This window comes from Limulus polyphemus, unplaced genomic scaffold (genome assembly GCF_000517525.1).
Source record: "Limulus polyphemus unplaced genomic scaffold, Limulus_polyphemus-2.1.2 Scaffold909, whole genome shotgun sequence".
Taxonomy (NCBI): Eukaryota; Metazoa; Arthropoda; class Merostomata; order Xiphosura; family Limulidae; genus Limulus; species Limulus polyphemus.
In genome coordinates, this window is record NW_013666519.1 from 8,042 (window position 1) to 22,725 (window position 14,684).

Below are 14,684 nucleotides of genomic sequence, written 5' to 3' on the forward strand. Positions count from 1 at the left end.
TTTATCATATCAGATATTTTAATTATCAGGGAACTAAAGTAATTTATCATATAAGGTATTTTGATTATCAGGGAACTAAAGTAATTTATCATATCAGGTATTTTAATTATCAGGGAACTAAAGTAATTTATCATATCAGATATTTTAATTATCAGGGAACTAAAGTAACTTATCATATCAGGTATTTTAATTATCAGGGAACTAAAGTAATTTATCATATCAGGTATTTTAATTATCAGGGGACTAAAGTAATTCATCATATCAGGTATTTTAATTATCAGGGGACTAAAGTAATTCATCATATCAGGTATTTTAATTATCAGGGAACTAAAGTAATTTATCATATCAGGTATTTTAATTATAAGGGGACTAAAGTAATTTATCATATCAGGTATTTTAATTATCAGGGGACTAAAGTAATTTATCATATCAGGTATTTTAATTATCAGGGGACTAGTGCTTCACTTATTTCTAGAGGGATAAATATTTTAATCCTGGAGTAGTGATGTCTAATGACAGTAGTTTTATTATAAAAGAGTGCCATTGTTTCCTTCCCTTTAGGAGCACTAGAGTTATGAGCACTTAAGTAATATAAGTTACATATTTAAGTCATTTATTCACTCGGGTGTTTTAATCGTTACTGTTCTGTATGTTTTTGACTTGGTTTGTTTTGGACACTCACGCAAAAATATATGTGCTATCTGCGCTAGCGGTCCTTAATTTCGAATTGATAGACAAGAGAGAAGGCAGCTAGTCGTCAGACTTTACTGTCATCTCTTGGGCTACTATAATCAAATAATGGAATTCGACTGTCTCCCTTATAACACAACAACGCCCCCAAAATGCGGAGCGCAAGTTTATCCGCAAGAACGGGATGCAAACTGTAAGCCCTCAGATTCATAGTCCGACACGCTAACCACTAGGCCACCCGCTCTGTTTTGCGTATTTATGCTGTTATGTTTTTAAAGGGTTTTCAGTACCAGTACGGGTTATTCATCTGGCTTTACTTTAGTATATTCTACAGAGTACTAGATGTTTGATCACTTCTGTTATTTCTAGTGGTTTTCTCACATTATTTTAATTTATACTTATTATCTACTTACGTCAATAATCTTTGTCTTAGAGCACTACAGTTTTAACGATGTGAATATTTTATCTCATCAATTACTTATATTTTACATACATAAGTAATCATTTCCATAGGGTGCTACAGTTTTAACGATGTGAATATTTTATCTCATCAGTTACTTATATTTTACATGCATAACTAATTATTTCCATAGGGTGCTACAGTTTTAACGATGTGAATATTTTATCTCATCAGTCACTTATATTTTACATGCATAACTAATTATTTCCATAGGGCGCTACAGTTTTAACGATGTGAATATTTTATCTCATCAGTTACTTATATTTTACATGCATAACTAATTATTTCCATAGGGTGCTACATTTTTAACGATGTGAATATTTTATCTCATCAGTTACTTATATCTTACATACATAAGTAATTATTTCCATAGGGTGCTACAGTTTTAACGATGTGAATATTTTATCTCATTAGTTACTTATATCTTACATACATAAGTAATTATTTCCATAGGGTGCTACATTTTTAACGATGTGAATATTTTAACTCATCAGTTACTTATATTTTACATGCATAACTAATTATTTCCATAGGGTGCTACAGTTTTAACGATGTGAATACTTTAACTCATCAGTTACTTATATTCTTGCATACATAAGTAATTTTTTCCATAGGGTGCTACTGTTTCAATTATCTAAGTAGTTTATTTAATAAAGTGGTTATAAATTATTCACTTCAAAGTTTCATTTTACAGAATACTTATATTATACTTGGGTACTTTACTGTGCAGAATATGTGCAACAATGGTGCTTAACGATGTATTCAATGACCGAATACTCATGTCTTACTTACTTGAACTCGGATATACTGAAGAGTAAGGTTGGCATCTGATTGAACATAGGAGTAAGAAGAGCTACAGTTAACATTGAACCGAAAGTTCCTATACCAAGCAACAGCTTCCCAACAAATGGTTTTCTGAGAAGAAAATCACTCACATTGTACTCCTTTAAACTTAATAAAATTAAACTTAATATTGAAAAGTTTAAAAAACGTGTGAGGTAACTACCAATCTTCAGAATTTTACATAAAAATGTAAACATTTTCAGTCCTAAAATATTGTTGTTTAGCTATTTATTTGTAGTCATGTTCTCTTGCATAACATAAAAATATACTGCTTAAATAATATTTGTTTATATTATATGACTTATATACAAGTCCTAATCATACCTTTTAAAAATAATAACATTTAACTCTTATCAACGACTGTAGTTCTTGTTAATCTATACTACCAAAAGCCGTCAGTATTAGTACCTGTCACCATGGGCGTCCGCAGGGGAGGGCAAAGAGTGCACTTGCCCCCCCCCCCCATGGAAAATGAGAAACATAATTATTTCTTTATTCATTCAGCATATGTATATGAATTTTTTTATTCGCTTCACAATTTCACATTATTTTGCCCCCTCCTCCGGAAAAAAATCTCTGCGGACGCCCATGCCTGTCACAACATATTAAAGTCCCAAATTTGTACACGGACAGAGAGAGAGACCAAATGGATTTTTTTATGGTGAACTGAATGATTATAATAAAATTGTCAAATTTCTCTGTATCTTTAACACCATACGAATAAACGTAATTTTGTACGTATAATGAAGACTAATTTGATTTCAATTACATCTTTTCAGTTCTTTACATCATTTCAAAACGGTAAATATGTGTTAATCCTCAGTTAATGGAAATAAGCACATTCCTCTTAATGTTCAGTCTCTTGGTGTTAATGTAAAATTTTCAGTCATATCTGCCTTTTAAAAGTGCTTATGGAAATGCTAGCTCAATTAATACTTAATCCAAAGTAAATGTTGTGGTCATTTTATGGCTGTGACACACTTGATACTATAAATCTCAATTTAAATATCTTTAATGCATGCACGCCTAATCTATCTCCAGTTATCACCTTTGTTCAGTTCGAGGATTCAATAGATAGCTCCAGAAGTCCACGCAGCATGTTTATGCATATGGCTTTCAAAACATTGTATTGTGTGTTTATAGTTCTATGTTTCAATAGACACAACTTGAAATATATACAGCATGATTTACATTTCTAAAACATTGTATCGTGTGTTTATAGTTCTATGTTTCAATAGACACAACTTGAAATATATACAGCATGATTTACGTTTCTAAAACATTGTATCGTGTGTTTATAGTTCTATGTTTCAATAGACACAACTTGAAATATATACAGCATGATTTACGTTTCTAAACCATTGTATCGTGTGTTTATAGTTCTATGTTTCAATAGACACAGCATGATTTACGTTTCCAAAACATTGTATTGTGTGTTTACAGTTCTATGTTTCAATAGACACAACTTGAAATATATACAGCATGATTTACGTTTCCAAAACATTGTATCGTGTGTTTATAGTTCTATGTTTCAATAGACACAGCTTGAAGTATACGCAGCATGTTTCTACTTTAAAACATTGCATTGTGTGTTTATCACGTTCAACTGATGCCCTTTTACTTTCAAAACTGTCATACGAAATGTAAAGTTAGCTTACTATACATAGTTACTAGTGCGTCATATCTTTTTTTCTGAGTTGTTATGATTGCTTTGTTGTTGTTGTTTTTTTTACTGCGTTATTTAATCAGTACAAATATCACGTAACAACTATGTTAAGTACAGTTGGTACGTTTACGTCACGTCTTATCTGGGATGACGTTTCCTTAAGTTGGGGTACTTATAAACTGTAATAAACTGACTTACCGGTATAAAGTCATTATAATGACTGGAGACAAAAGAAAGAACTGCATATCACAAGCCAGGTAGAATCCATGGGGTAAACACTGCCGAAAACAGAAAGAAGGGTATATCACATTGTTTAGATATCCCTTACATTTTATTACCGCATATTTTTCAAAAGCTATACAACTTTTATAAAGAGCGTACTTAGACTAGAATGAGAAAGGTGATAATATTATTCCTGGTTGAACATATATTTAATTCTGGTTAAAATATACCTTGCTTTGCTATTGGCTATCAGCGTGGTAGTTTTTAACTTTGACTAAATAATTATTATTAAAAATGGCAGATAAGAAAAACTGAAAAAGAGTACAAACCAAAAACGAATAAAAGACGTATATTTCGATCAGGATTACACAAATTACACAGAAAGTACCTAATCACTTTTAACAACTATTAAGTGCTATGATTTCGGGATGTAACTGCTGTCAAGTTCACAAGCTTTAACTATTAGCATGTAAGTCAAAACTAGTCGTTCATCATGTCTACACAGGAAAGGAGAAATTTCTGGAAAATTCATGCCAGTTCTCAGTAACTTACCTTCAGAACAAGTGCCCAAGAACTCGCACGCACGCAATCCATGGAATTATATTTTTAAAGTAGTTTCGGTTTTAACAGCATTGTAAATTTTCTAAAAATTGCACTAAATTTGATGAGCCAGGCGTAGCCTAATGGTTAACGTGCGGGGCTGCGTATCTAAAGTTTCAAGGTTCAAGACTTGGCGCCACAGAACACACACTTTCAACTGTAGGCACGTTGTAAGCCTGTTATTCGGTGGCTAAAGCTGGACAAAGTTCTCGTGGAAGAGGGTACTACTAGCTGCCCGCTATTCTTCTGGTCAGTATTTCAAAATTAAGGCCCCCATATACCTGAACCTTGGGGACCTTTAAAATAGCAGTTTAGCGCATATATGCGTAAAGTGTCGTTAAGGTTGAACATTCCAATTATAACTCTATAGCTTGATTAAAAAGGTTTTGTGCTAGCACTCGTACTTCTAAAATCATTTAGCGATACTGCATACCGGTATCTATCAGATGAAGTTCACTTCTTTATACAGAACATAATGGCGTCGAGAATTTCCAGTGTAGAGTAATATCAATTCTATTGTCGGGATTGTGCCTTTAAAATATTTACAGTTTCATGCTGATTTCAGAAAATAATTAATGTTAGTAATTACTGTCAATACCTATCAAGTTTTAAGTCAAATATCAGTACACATCACGTTAAACTGTTGTAGAAAGTCATTAGTGTAAGTAACGTTTCTCCTCAGTCAATTATTACTGTCAATACTTGCCAAATTTTCAGTCAAATATTTGTACACATGACGTTAAACTGTTCTCGCGAGTCATTATTGATGGAAACGTTCCTTCTCAGCTAGTTCTTATTGTTATCTCTTTCCAGCTTTTCAGTCAAATTGAAATATTTTAGAAAGTTACTACTGTTCGTATTTTTAGAAGCCACTGGTATCGGAGTCTGTGATGATTATTAGATTCACAGAACTGTCTGAGCATTATATACACACACACGCACTATGAGTTTTTATTTCTGTTCTGAAATTTACCTATCTTTTATACAATATGAACTTAGTGTAAGCGTCACTCTGTTCATGTAACTTTTTTCGTGTTTAGTTACAAGTGAGGTTTATTACCTTCCTGGTACGTGTATACATGAGTTAACATGTTAAACAACTCTATCGTCAAGTAGGTTCTCCTATTCACTATTAGATTGGCAATTTTATCGACTTTTATCAGGTTATATATTATATTACTCTCAGCAAATGTATTTACAATGTTGTTGATCATTATTTTGCTACATATTTTTGGGTTACGAGGCCAGTCTATGCAAATGTTTACTAACCATGTCCTCTGGTTTGAGGAAGTTGCTAATATACAACAGGTTGGTCCACCAGTTTTTGCGACAGCCTTTTGCAACGACGTCTAATTTCTCGTGCCAGATGGGTCCACTTCCTATGACTGGTAGCACTATGACTATTCCAGACACCAAGATGAACGCCGGTGTTAACCTTAAATAAGTTATAATTTTTTGTAAACAATTATTACTTTGTTTGATTGCAATAGATAAACTAAACTTAAACATTCTCAATTCTAACTCTAATGTTAACACAAATGAAGACAACTATACACACTAACATTTACCTGAAATTTTAAGCGAGTGTATTTATATACAACTAATTCTGTTACTAATTTTGAGCTACTGACCAGAAGGAAGGCACTCAATCAGCAATTAAGTCAATAAAGACTATGGAAATCCATGAAGTCTCATTCATCTGGTTTTAGACGGTTCTTTCATAATTTAAAGTATATTTTGAAACATGTATGAAAGAAAATTTTAAGAACCACCTTCAGGATCTACCAAGTAACACTTTGAGACTTAAGTGGTGTACATTTTTTAGATTCTAGTAATGTCTGACGACTTTTTTGTATAGAATACATAATAAAAAACAAATAAAGAGTTTTATTATTAACGTTGTTTGGTGTTTGTTAGCACTCTATTACAATTGGCTATTATTGTATGTTTTAATAATATAGCTTTCAAAAAGAGAACAGGACTAGCCTAGTAAAGAGGCTAAATAATCACCAGAGGAAAGGCGTTCCAGTCCTAAACGTTGTGAATATTGAAACATCTATTTAACGTTAGCCATTTTTTGTGGTATAAGTTTTCCCAATTTTGTTTTCAAATTCATTATACCAGAGCGGTTTTTAGTTCATTTCTAATACCTCATCATATGGCAATTTGTAGGAGGGCGAGGGCTCCGCGATTGAGCCTACTCTTCCTACTACCCCAAGAGTAACCAGACTTATTGATCCTACAATAGATTTTATTAAATATATCAGTTACATACCCACCATCATTTATTCTCATTTCCTTCATGGGTATTACCGGACAAGCAGTCATTGAAGTTTGCGAGTTTACAGTTTCTTTAAACTTGGAGAAGTCATTAATAATGTAGTATATTTTAGAAACCTGATGTTGCGAGTACATGACTGTCATTACTTATCGACATTTGTAAGTTACGTTGTTTGTGTGTCAAAGTAACTGATTTTTAACGTGTTAACATACTGTATTAGCCATTGTCTTTATGATCATTGGTTAAATATTATTTATTGTGTTAATCTCCTTCAAACTCTTTTAATACAATCGGACAAAGTGAGACCAATATTTCTTTTAATGTAAAAAAAAAAAAATACAGTTACCATCGAGGGCACCCGAATAGTGGATTAAATAATTTATTATTTTACGGTTTACTTTTGTAATTCGTATCATCATGAGAATTTCAACACCTTTTGCAATCAAACTTTACACCAATGAAGACAGGACACTTTGCTGCAGGCAGCACCTAGTAGGTTGAGTTTGTGATAGTGTGAGTTGGAGTTTATTATTTTTGTACTTTATGTTTTCTTTCTTTGTGTGTTATATGTGTACGATGTAGCTTCTTTTCAAGCCAGTTGTTCTGAAAATTCAGTGGAAGATATGGAGTATTATCGCTTTCCTACAGATATAACATTAATACAGCATTTATATAGATAGATATATAAACGTGATACAATTATAATGTATCTGACTAATTATACAGTACATAATTATGGTTAACAACAAAACTGTGCACCTTTTTCAGACACATCGCTCGTAGCTACGTCTATTATTATAATACTCAGTTTTTGTCTGTCCTGAAAATGAGCGCGCACCTTACTATCTAAATTCGCGTGCATTTCAACGGATGTAAACAAAAGGCATAAGTAAATATACTTTAGTTGACATTTTGTACAACATATTAAAACCTTATAAAAATGTTTAAACAGGTGTTGCATCATCGAGGTCACGTGACTGGTGTGGCGCCACCTATATTCTAGAACTATCCTGTACCTTGGCGAATGCTCTAGTATTTACTAGTTTTTTGGGTTGCCTGGTATATAAAAGAGGGTGACAACGTGACGGTGAAATAATGTGTGTGTAGATAGAGAGTAATTGAACTGCCGTCAGAAGTATTGTTGACGTTCGTTGATATAGCGTTTGTTTTAGCGCGATTGTTGAAAATAAGTGTATCGTAAAGTTGTATTCGGAAAGAATAAACCAGTTTTATTAAGCAAGGACTTGTGTCGCTAAAGTTTCGTGGGAACGAAGTTACGGAAAGTTAATTAACAAACGGAGACGTAACACAGGTAACATAAGGTCGTAGAATAACATTAAAAGTTTATTTATTAATAATAATAAATACGGTAAACTTTAGGCTTAACTAAACTAAAGCAAAAAAATGTGCACAAGTTACAGTGTTAATTTATCCGTTTATCGAATATACGACTAACTTAATAAAGGCTTAAATGATATTAGGCCTAAGACTAGTAGACTTATAGATTTCAGTGTTTGCGATTAAATTCTGTATCTAAAAAAGTATTGTTGCAATAAAGATACTAATTTGACCGCAAACGTTTTGCGGTCTCTCCTATCTATTATAATAATTCATAGTTTTTGTATGTCCTGAAAATACGCGCGCGCTTCATTTCAACAAAGGTAAAAAAGAGAGAATGTAAATATATATTAGTAGACATTTTGTAGAACAGCAAACTAAAAGTTTATCAAAGTTTTAAAAAGGTCTAACATTAGGTCGTAGAATAACATTATAAGTTTATTTATTGGTAATATTAGGTACGGTTAAGTTTAGCCCTAGCTAAACTAAAGCAATAAACATGCACAAGTTACAGTATTAATTTATCCCTTTATCGAATATACGTCGTATTTAATAAAGCCTTAACTAATTTTAGGCCTAAGACTAGTGGACTTAGAGGTTTCAGTGTCTACGATTAAAAACTAAAATAAAGCAAAAAACGTACACACAAGTTACAGTATAAATTTATATCTTTATTGAATATAGGCCGTACTTAACAAAGGCTTAACGAATGTTAGGCCTATGACAAGTATATTAAATATTTTGGTGTCTGCAATTATAATTTTGTTGTATCATTCTAGAAATTCTGTATTTAAAGAAGTAATGTTGAAATAAAGATACTAATTTGATCTCAAATATTTTACAATCTCCTAGTATTTTGATGCTTACCTCCAATAACGATGAATGTAGAATTTCAGCAAATTGAAGCGACCGTCATTTTTTTCGAGTTTTCTTAACGTAATATGTGTAACCAGCAAGCCACTGCCATGATATTGGAAAATAAAAAGGAATCATTAAGAAGACTGCGAGATCAAAACTGAACTCTATTATGAGAAGTTCAAATTCGCAGATAAAGTTGTAAATTCTAAATCACAATAATATCTAGTGTTACCATTAATGTCGAAAATACCGCTACAAGCGAGGGTACCCAAAGCGTTCTATTAATTATATTATACGAAAAGAACGTAAAACAGTATATTTTACTACCCATATTCATTACTGGGCTGATATTTAGTTCTAGCTTATGAAGGTTGCTTAGTTAGATTAGAAGTTAATATTTATGGTTAATATATATATATCTAATATTTATTGTTGCCGTTGTTATTTTGGCACAAGGCAAAGCTACTCAATGAGCTATCAGCGCTCTGGCCACCGCGGAAAATCGAACTGACCAATTACGGGGTGGGGGTGGGGGGCATTTATATACAATGTTTAAAAGTACACAATAAATATTTAAAATGCTATTCCCAGTTTCAAAACAGAAAAAAATTGTTTTACTTAATAATTGTACTGTATAAAGATAAAATAAAATACTGGGAGACTGAAGAACAGTCTCATACACTCCATATGTTTTACGCTTTCTTTCTGTGTCATCTTCCATATGTTTAGTTTTTCATAAATCCGGTCTTATACAATGGAGGACACTGTTATAAGATAAAATAACAAGAAGTTTAAATTTCTCGCACTAGAATAGTAAATTATTATGATTGGCATATACCAGAAACCAACCTGATGAAGAAGAATGTATCCACAGCAAAGACAGTTTGAACAACCAACTGGAAACCTAAGTCTTTTCCCAGGTCAAGCACTTTCAGAAGAGCACCTTAAAAATTCAATTTTCAAACCTTTAAGATAATGCTGAAACGAACCCATTTATTCCTAAACTTTATAAAAACAACTATACCATATGAGTGAATCACGCATAGCCTGTGTTATTTATACACTTTCTTATATAATAAAATATATACAAGTACTTTACCGATTTTATACATGGATAATCACGTTAATGAAGTCTAACCACAAAATAAGTCGGAATATATAAATTTATTCATAGATAATGAATGGTCAACAAACGAAACCCGGAATTTCGAATAGGAAGTTAACTCCAAGGTTCCAGTGAACTATATATCGTTGTAGAGGGCGCCATTTTCAGATGGAAGATACACATCAAGAGTACTTCATAACTAGCAATTGACTATACACAACCCCACTATTATTACTTTAGTGAAGCTACGGGCCACTTCAACCACCTCCCTCCAAGAGGACGTTTGAATGTATTTTTTTTACATACCTAGACATAAGTTTGATCATAATCTAGTTGTTTGGTGAAAATGTTTGTGTGGATGTGATAACCTAACACAATAAACTAACACCATTCATCATCGCTCTGGTTGGCTGTTTGAACCTATTTATTCTGGTAGATTTGATTTGGTTATATTTAAGTTTTAAATTTGTTTTATGTTAAAGAAACCTTTGAAGTAATTGTATATAACTATACATCCTGGACTAAATAGTGTTTGGCTTAGTGAGAGTGTTGAAACTGATGCTATAGTTTAATGCAAACATGCACTGCAAAATGTTTTAACTGGTTAGACAATGTTGTACCCCAACATTCAAATTTCTCACTAAGAAATATTGTTGCAACTGTACTTATAGTAAAATATGTGAAACTTTTAGAACAACAAGTACATTTACAATCTTTATCGTTTATTTGCACTTTTAAAGAAAAACAGCACACATCATTTTTGAGATGTTAAACAACAAATTTTAAACTTATGATTATAAGATAAGAGATAACCACTATGATTGTAAGTGAAGAAGAAACAATGGTCATTGGCCTTACCCACTTGGTTGTAAGAGAGAAGATAATAGACGTTTCCTAGAATAATCCAGTTGATGCTAAATACTCTCATTCCATGAACCACTGGTAGATCGTTTTTACCAGTTTTTGTTGTCAGTGTGGTCCTCACGTTGGTGTACAGAGAAAAGCATATAAAAAAACCTAAAAGTTTGTCTGTGTACGAAAGAAAAAACATACAATTGTTCCTTTGTTCCTATTTCCTCCCTATAGTGAGAGTTTCAGTAATTATTTTTACTATATTTTCAAATGTCTTATAATTATATGTACTTTACATTTTGACAAAAAATTACTTATTTTGTCCCAAAAATGCCTAAGCCATACAACCGTGAAAGCTATAACACGTATGTTTTCTCCTAAATAAAAATTTTCAAAAATCACCAATCTTGTTATACACCATATACATAAAACTTGTAAATAATGAGCGCCTTCTAGGAGTTTGGAAACTTCATCTTCGCTAACAGTTCCAAACGTCGTTTCCAAGACCCCACAGGTAGATAAAACTCGTTAAGTTACTTATGATTTAATGTTTTGGAAAAAAGTTATACAGATACTAAATCATTTACTATGTTGCATTTCATTTCCTTCTTTTACTTAATCAAATTAACTTATTAAAACACGAATATTGTAAAACAAGGGGGAATCCTCAATAGCCGCAGCACTTGAAATTCTTCTGGGCAGGATTAGAGTAAATTAATGTACGAGCCTTTTTTTCGCCTTTTTATTTGCTATATTTTTGTGCACCAGCAATATCAAGCGTGGGGCGCGCATATAACCCGATTCAAATTTTATTACTCATCAGGATCTCTACCAGCTTACCCTCAAATTGAAATTATTTTAGGCACGATTAGGGTAAATTAATCTATGAGATCTTGGGTGTAGTCAAATACATCAATCGAAAAAGTTTGACTTCCTAAGTCCAAAACTGTAATTGTATCTCAAATCGGTCATGAGATGAAGGAGCTATGAGCTGAAAGTTTGTACTTGAAAAACAAAACCCAGGGTCGTTCTCTGAGCCTCTATGCCGCGGCTAAAATTTGGAAAAGTATTTTCAAATTTTATATCACCTTCATCAATAGCAATCTTTAACATATGTATATACAATCATTAAAGAGTAAAGAATAGTTGGCAATGTTATAAAAGAAGTAAAACTTAATGTTTATAAAAGGAGAAAATCCGAATAAATGTTTCATTTTGTATGTTATAATAACCTTATCAAAGGGATGGAATCTTTCAAACTAAATTATCTGAAATAGTAATCACATGAAACAATGGAGTCTATCTTACACATGGTCTGTTTACTTGAATCAGTGATATAATTTTTCATTTCCAAATGTTTGAAATATCTTTGGGCAGTTTCCACTACAGTTGCTAAGACAATCAGAGAGAACAGGAAGACGTTAAACCACCTAGAAAATGGTATTTAAAAAGTGAAATCTATCACTTTTACTTACTATAATATAGAAATAAAATAATTATGTTAAAAATGTCTAATTACGTACATTTATCTTAAAATAACAACTTAAGTTATTTGAAGTGATAAATCATTTACTCCTTTTCACTTAATTTAAGAAAATTGATAATTTTAATTTATTTATTCTCTTTAAAAACAAGCAAAATTACACCCTGGATTTGATATTTCTCTAGTAGACTGAACTATGTATGAAACTGTACACTAACGACATTAATAAAAAGACTACTTTTGTAGAAAACGCCATTTTTGGCATGAACAAAATAAACTGATCATGTGATATGTCACGTAATTGCTTAAACCTTACATATGCGTAGACATTTTTATATCATGGTTAATCTGCGATACAGTGGGTAAGATCTAGGAGGTCTCAAGAAGAGGTTTCCTCATTGAAAACCACTTCTTGAAACAGCTGTAGTCGCCAAGTTATGATGACAGACTCAGTTAAAAGACAACTTTTAGGCTTGTAAAGTGCAACATATATCAGTTTGTGTTCTATTTGACCTATTCCGCTAATACTTGTCACAGTTAGATTACATTACACATCATTTCACATAATACCCCCCCCCCCAAAAAAAGAGAGTTTAGAAATATGATTTTATTATATCTAAACTGAAAAGCTTAGTTTTAGTGGGGCTTAGAACGGTGTGGTCTGAGGAGTCGAATTTTACCATTTTCTGTACTTATGGTAGAGTAAAAATTTGGAGAAAATCACATTATATATTTGATATCCAGATTATACTTGAACGTTGATGTTGCTCATATCTACCACAAAATTTTACATCCAGAGCTTTTTCAAAATAATAACCCAATAAAAGGTTACATCTATAATTGTAAATTGATTTAAATCATTTTCCTTAGCCAACACAATGGGCAAGAGCCAGGATGCTTTGGGCTTTGTATCTGTATAATCCTAAATTGATTTCAATTATTTTCCCTAGCCAGCACAATGGGTAAGAGCTAGGATGCTTTGGGCTTTCAAAAGGGTATGATAGTAGACGTCCCTCAAACAAAAGTTTACTCATCAAAAATTTCACTTTAACCAGCTGTTTCAAGACATCTGTCGCCAGTTTATCAAAAGTGTCTATCGAAAGGAAAGATGTTTGCCACTAGGAAAAGCTGTAGCGGCTCACTACTGGTGATAGACTGATGTAAAACATTACACTCACAAGGTTTGTTTGTTATTAAGCACAAAGCTACACAAAGGGCTATCCGTGCTCTGCCCACCACGGGTATCGAAACCCGGTTTCTAGCGGTATAAGTTCGCAGACATACCGCTGTGCCACTGGGGGGCTCACTCACAAGGAAGATAACCTAGATTCTTATATTATTTTTCAGATATTCAAATTATATTGAAATTCAAATTGAAGTTTCAAAGTTATAACTAAATGTCAGGTGTAAACATTGCAAGGGAATATATTATTTGGATAGAAATCCGTATTGTACGAGGAATTTTTAAATCATCAAATATCTTATTTTTAAGGTTAACAAAAATTTTAATATACTTTTCTTTTTATATATTCTTTTCAGGCACATTGTCAAGAGTAAGAAACACAAAAACTGACGTTTTTGGCATATTGAAAGCTGAAGTCTTTATTATTAGTTACAATCGACTAGTTTCAGTAACACAATTACCATGTTTTGTAAATGTTGTATGTACAAGAACATTTAAGATATTCCTTATGTTAAAAAATTATTTTACAATTTTTGTAATAATAAAGTTTACAATGAAAGCAGATCATTTTGGTTACTAGCATAAAGGCGCCCTACGGGCGGCTGTTTGCGCTAGTAATTACTAACTGTATCAATACCTCATTGAAAAAAAGAATTTTAAAAGTGGACATTTTCTAAAATAGGATTTTTTTTTTCAGGAAAATACTACACGGGAAAAGTGTTCGGATTGTGTTCTTTAGTCATACGCAACTCATTGTATCAACCTGATTCACTGTACAGAGCTCAAAAGTTTCAGAATTTCGTACAAAGCTACACAAAGGCTAACTATGCAAAGCTATGCTTAATTTTGAACTGTTAAACTAGAGGGAAGGAAGCTAGTCAAAAGCACCCACCATCAAATTTGGACTACTCCTGTCCGATCATATAGTGAGATATGACCGTCACTAGTAGAGCTTATTCAAATATTCAGAGCTCATTCTACAGCAACAGGTCATGAATACTATATCCTCATATTTAAAGATACAATAATAATACCGATTCTGTTGGCCCGGCATGGCCAGGTGGTTAGGGCGCTCGACTTGCGATCCGAGGGTCGCGGGTTCG

General features: G+C 32.5%; 1 protein-coding gene across 1 annotated transcript in view; it reads right to left on the minus strand.

The window, feature by feature from the left end:
* Positions 1–14,684, minus strand: part of LOC106461173 (nose resistant to fluoxetine protein 6-like) — a gene marked incomplete at its 3' end in the record, with an annotated part of 27,672 nt that overhangs the window by 2,788 nt on the left and 10,200 nt on the right. The window contains exons 5-11 of the mRNA XM_013920969.2: positions 12,224–12,345; positions 10,922–11,092; positions 9,808–9,901; positions 8,968–9,060; positions 5,751–5,916; positions 3,858–3,937; positions 1,943–2,065 (exon numbers count right to left, since the gene is read on the minus strand). Coding sequence (XP_013776423.2) covers positions 1,943–2,065; positions 3,858–3,937; positions 5,751–5,916; positions 8,968–9,060; positions 9,808–9,901; positions 10,922–11,092; positions 12,224–12,345 — 849 coding nt within the window. The remainder of the gene's footprint in view (positions 1–1,942; positions 2,066–3,857; positions 3,938–5,750; positions 5,917–8,967; positions 9,061–9,807; positions 9,902–10,921; positions 11,093–12,223; positions 12,346–14,684) is intronic.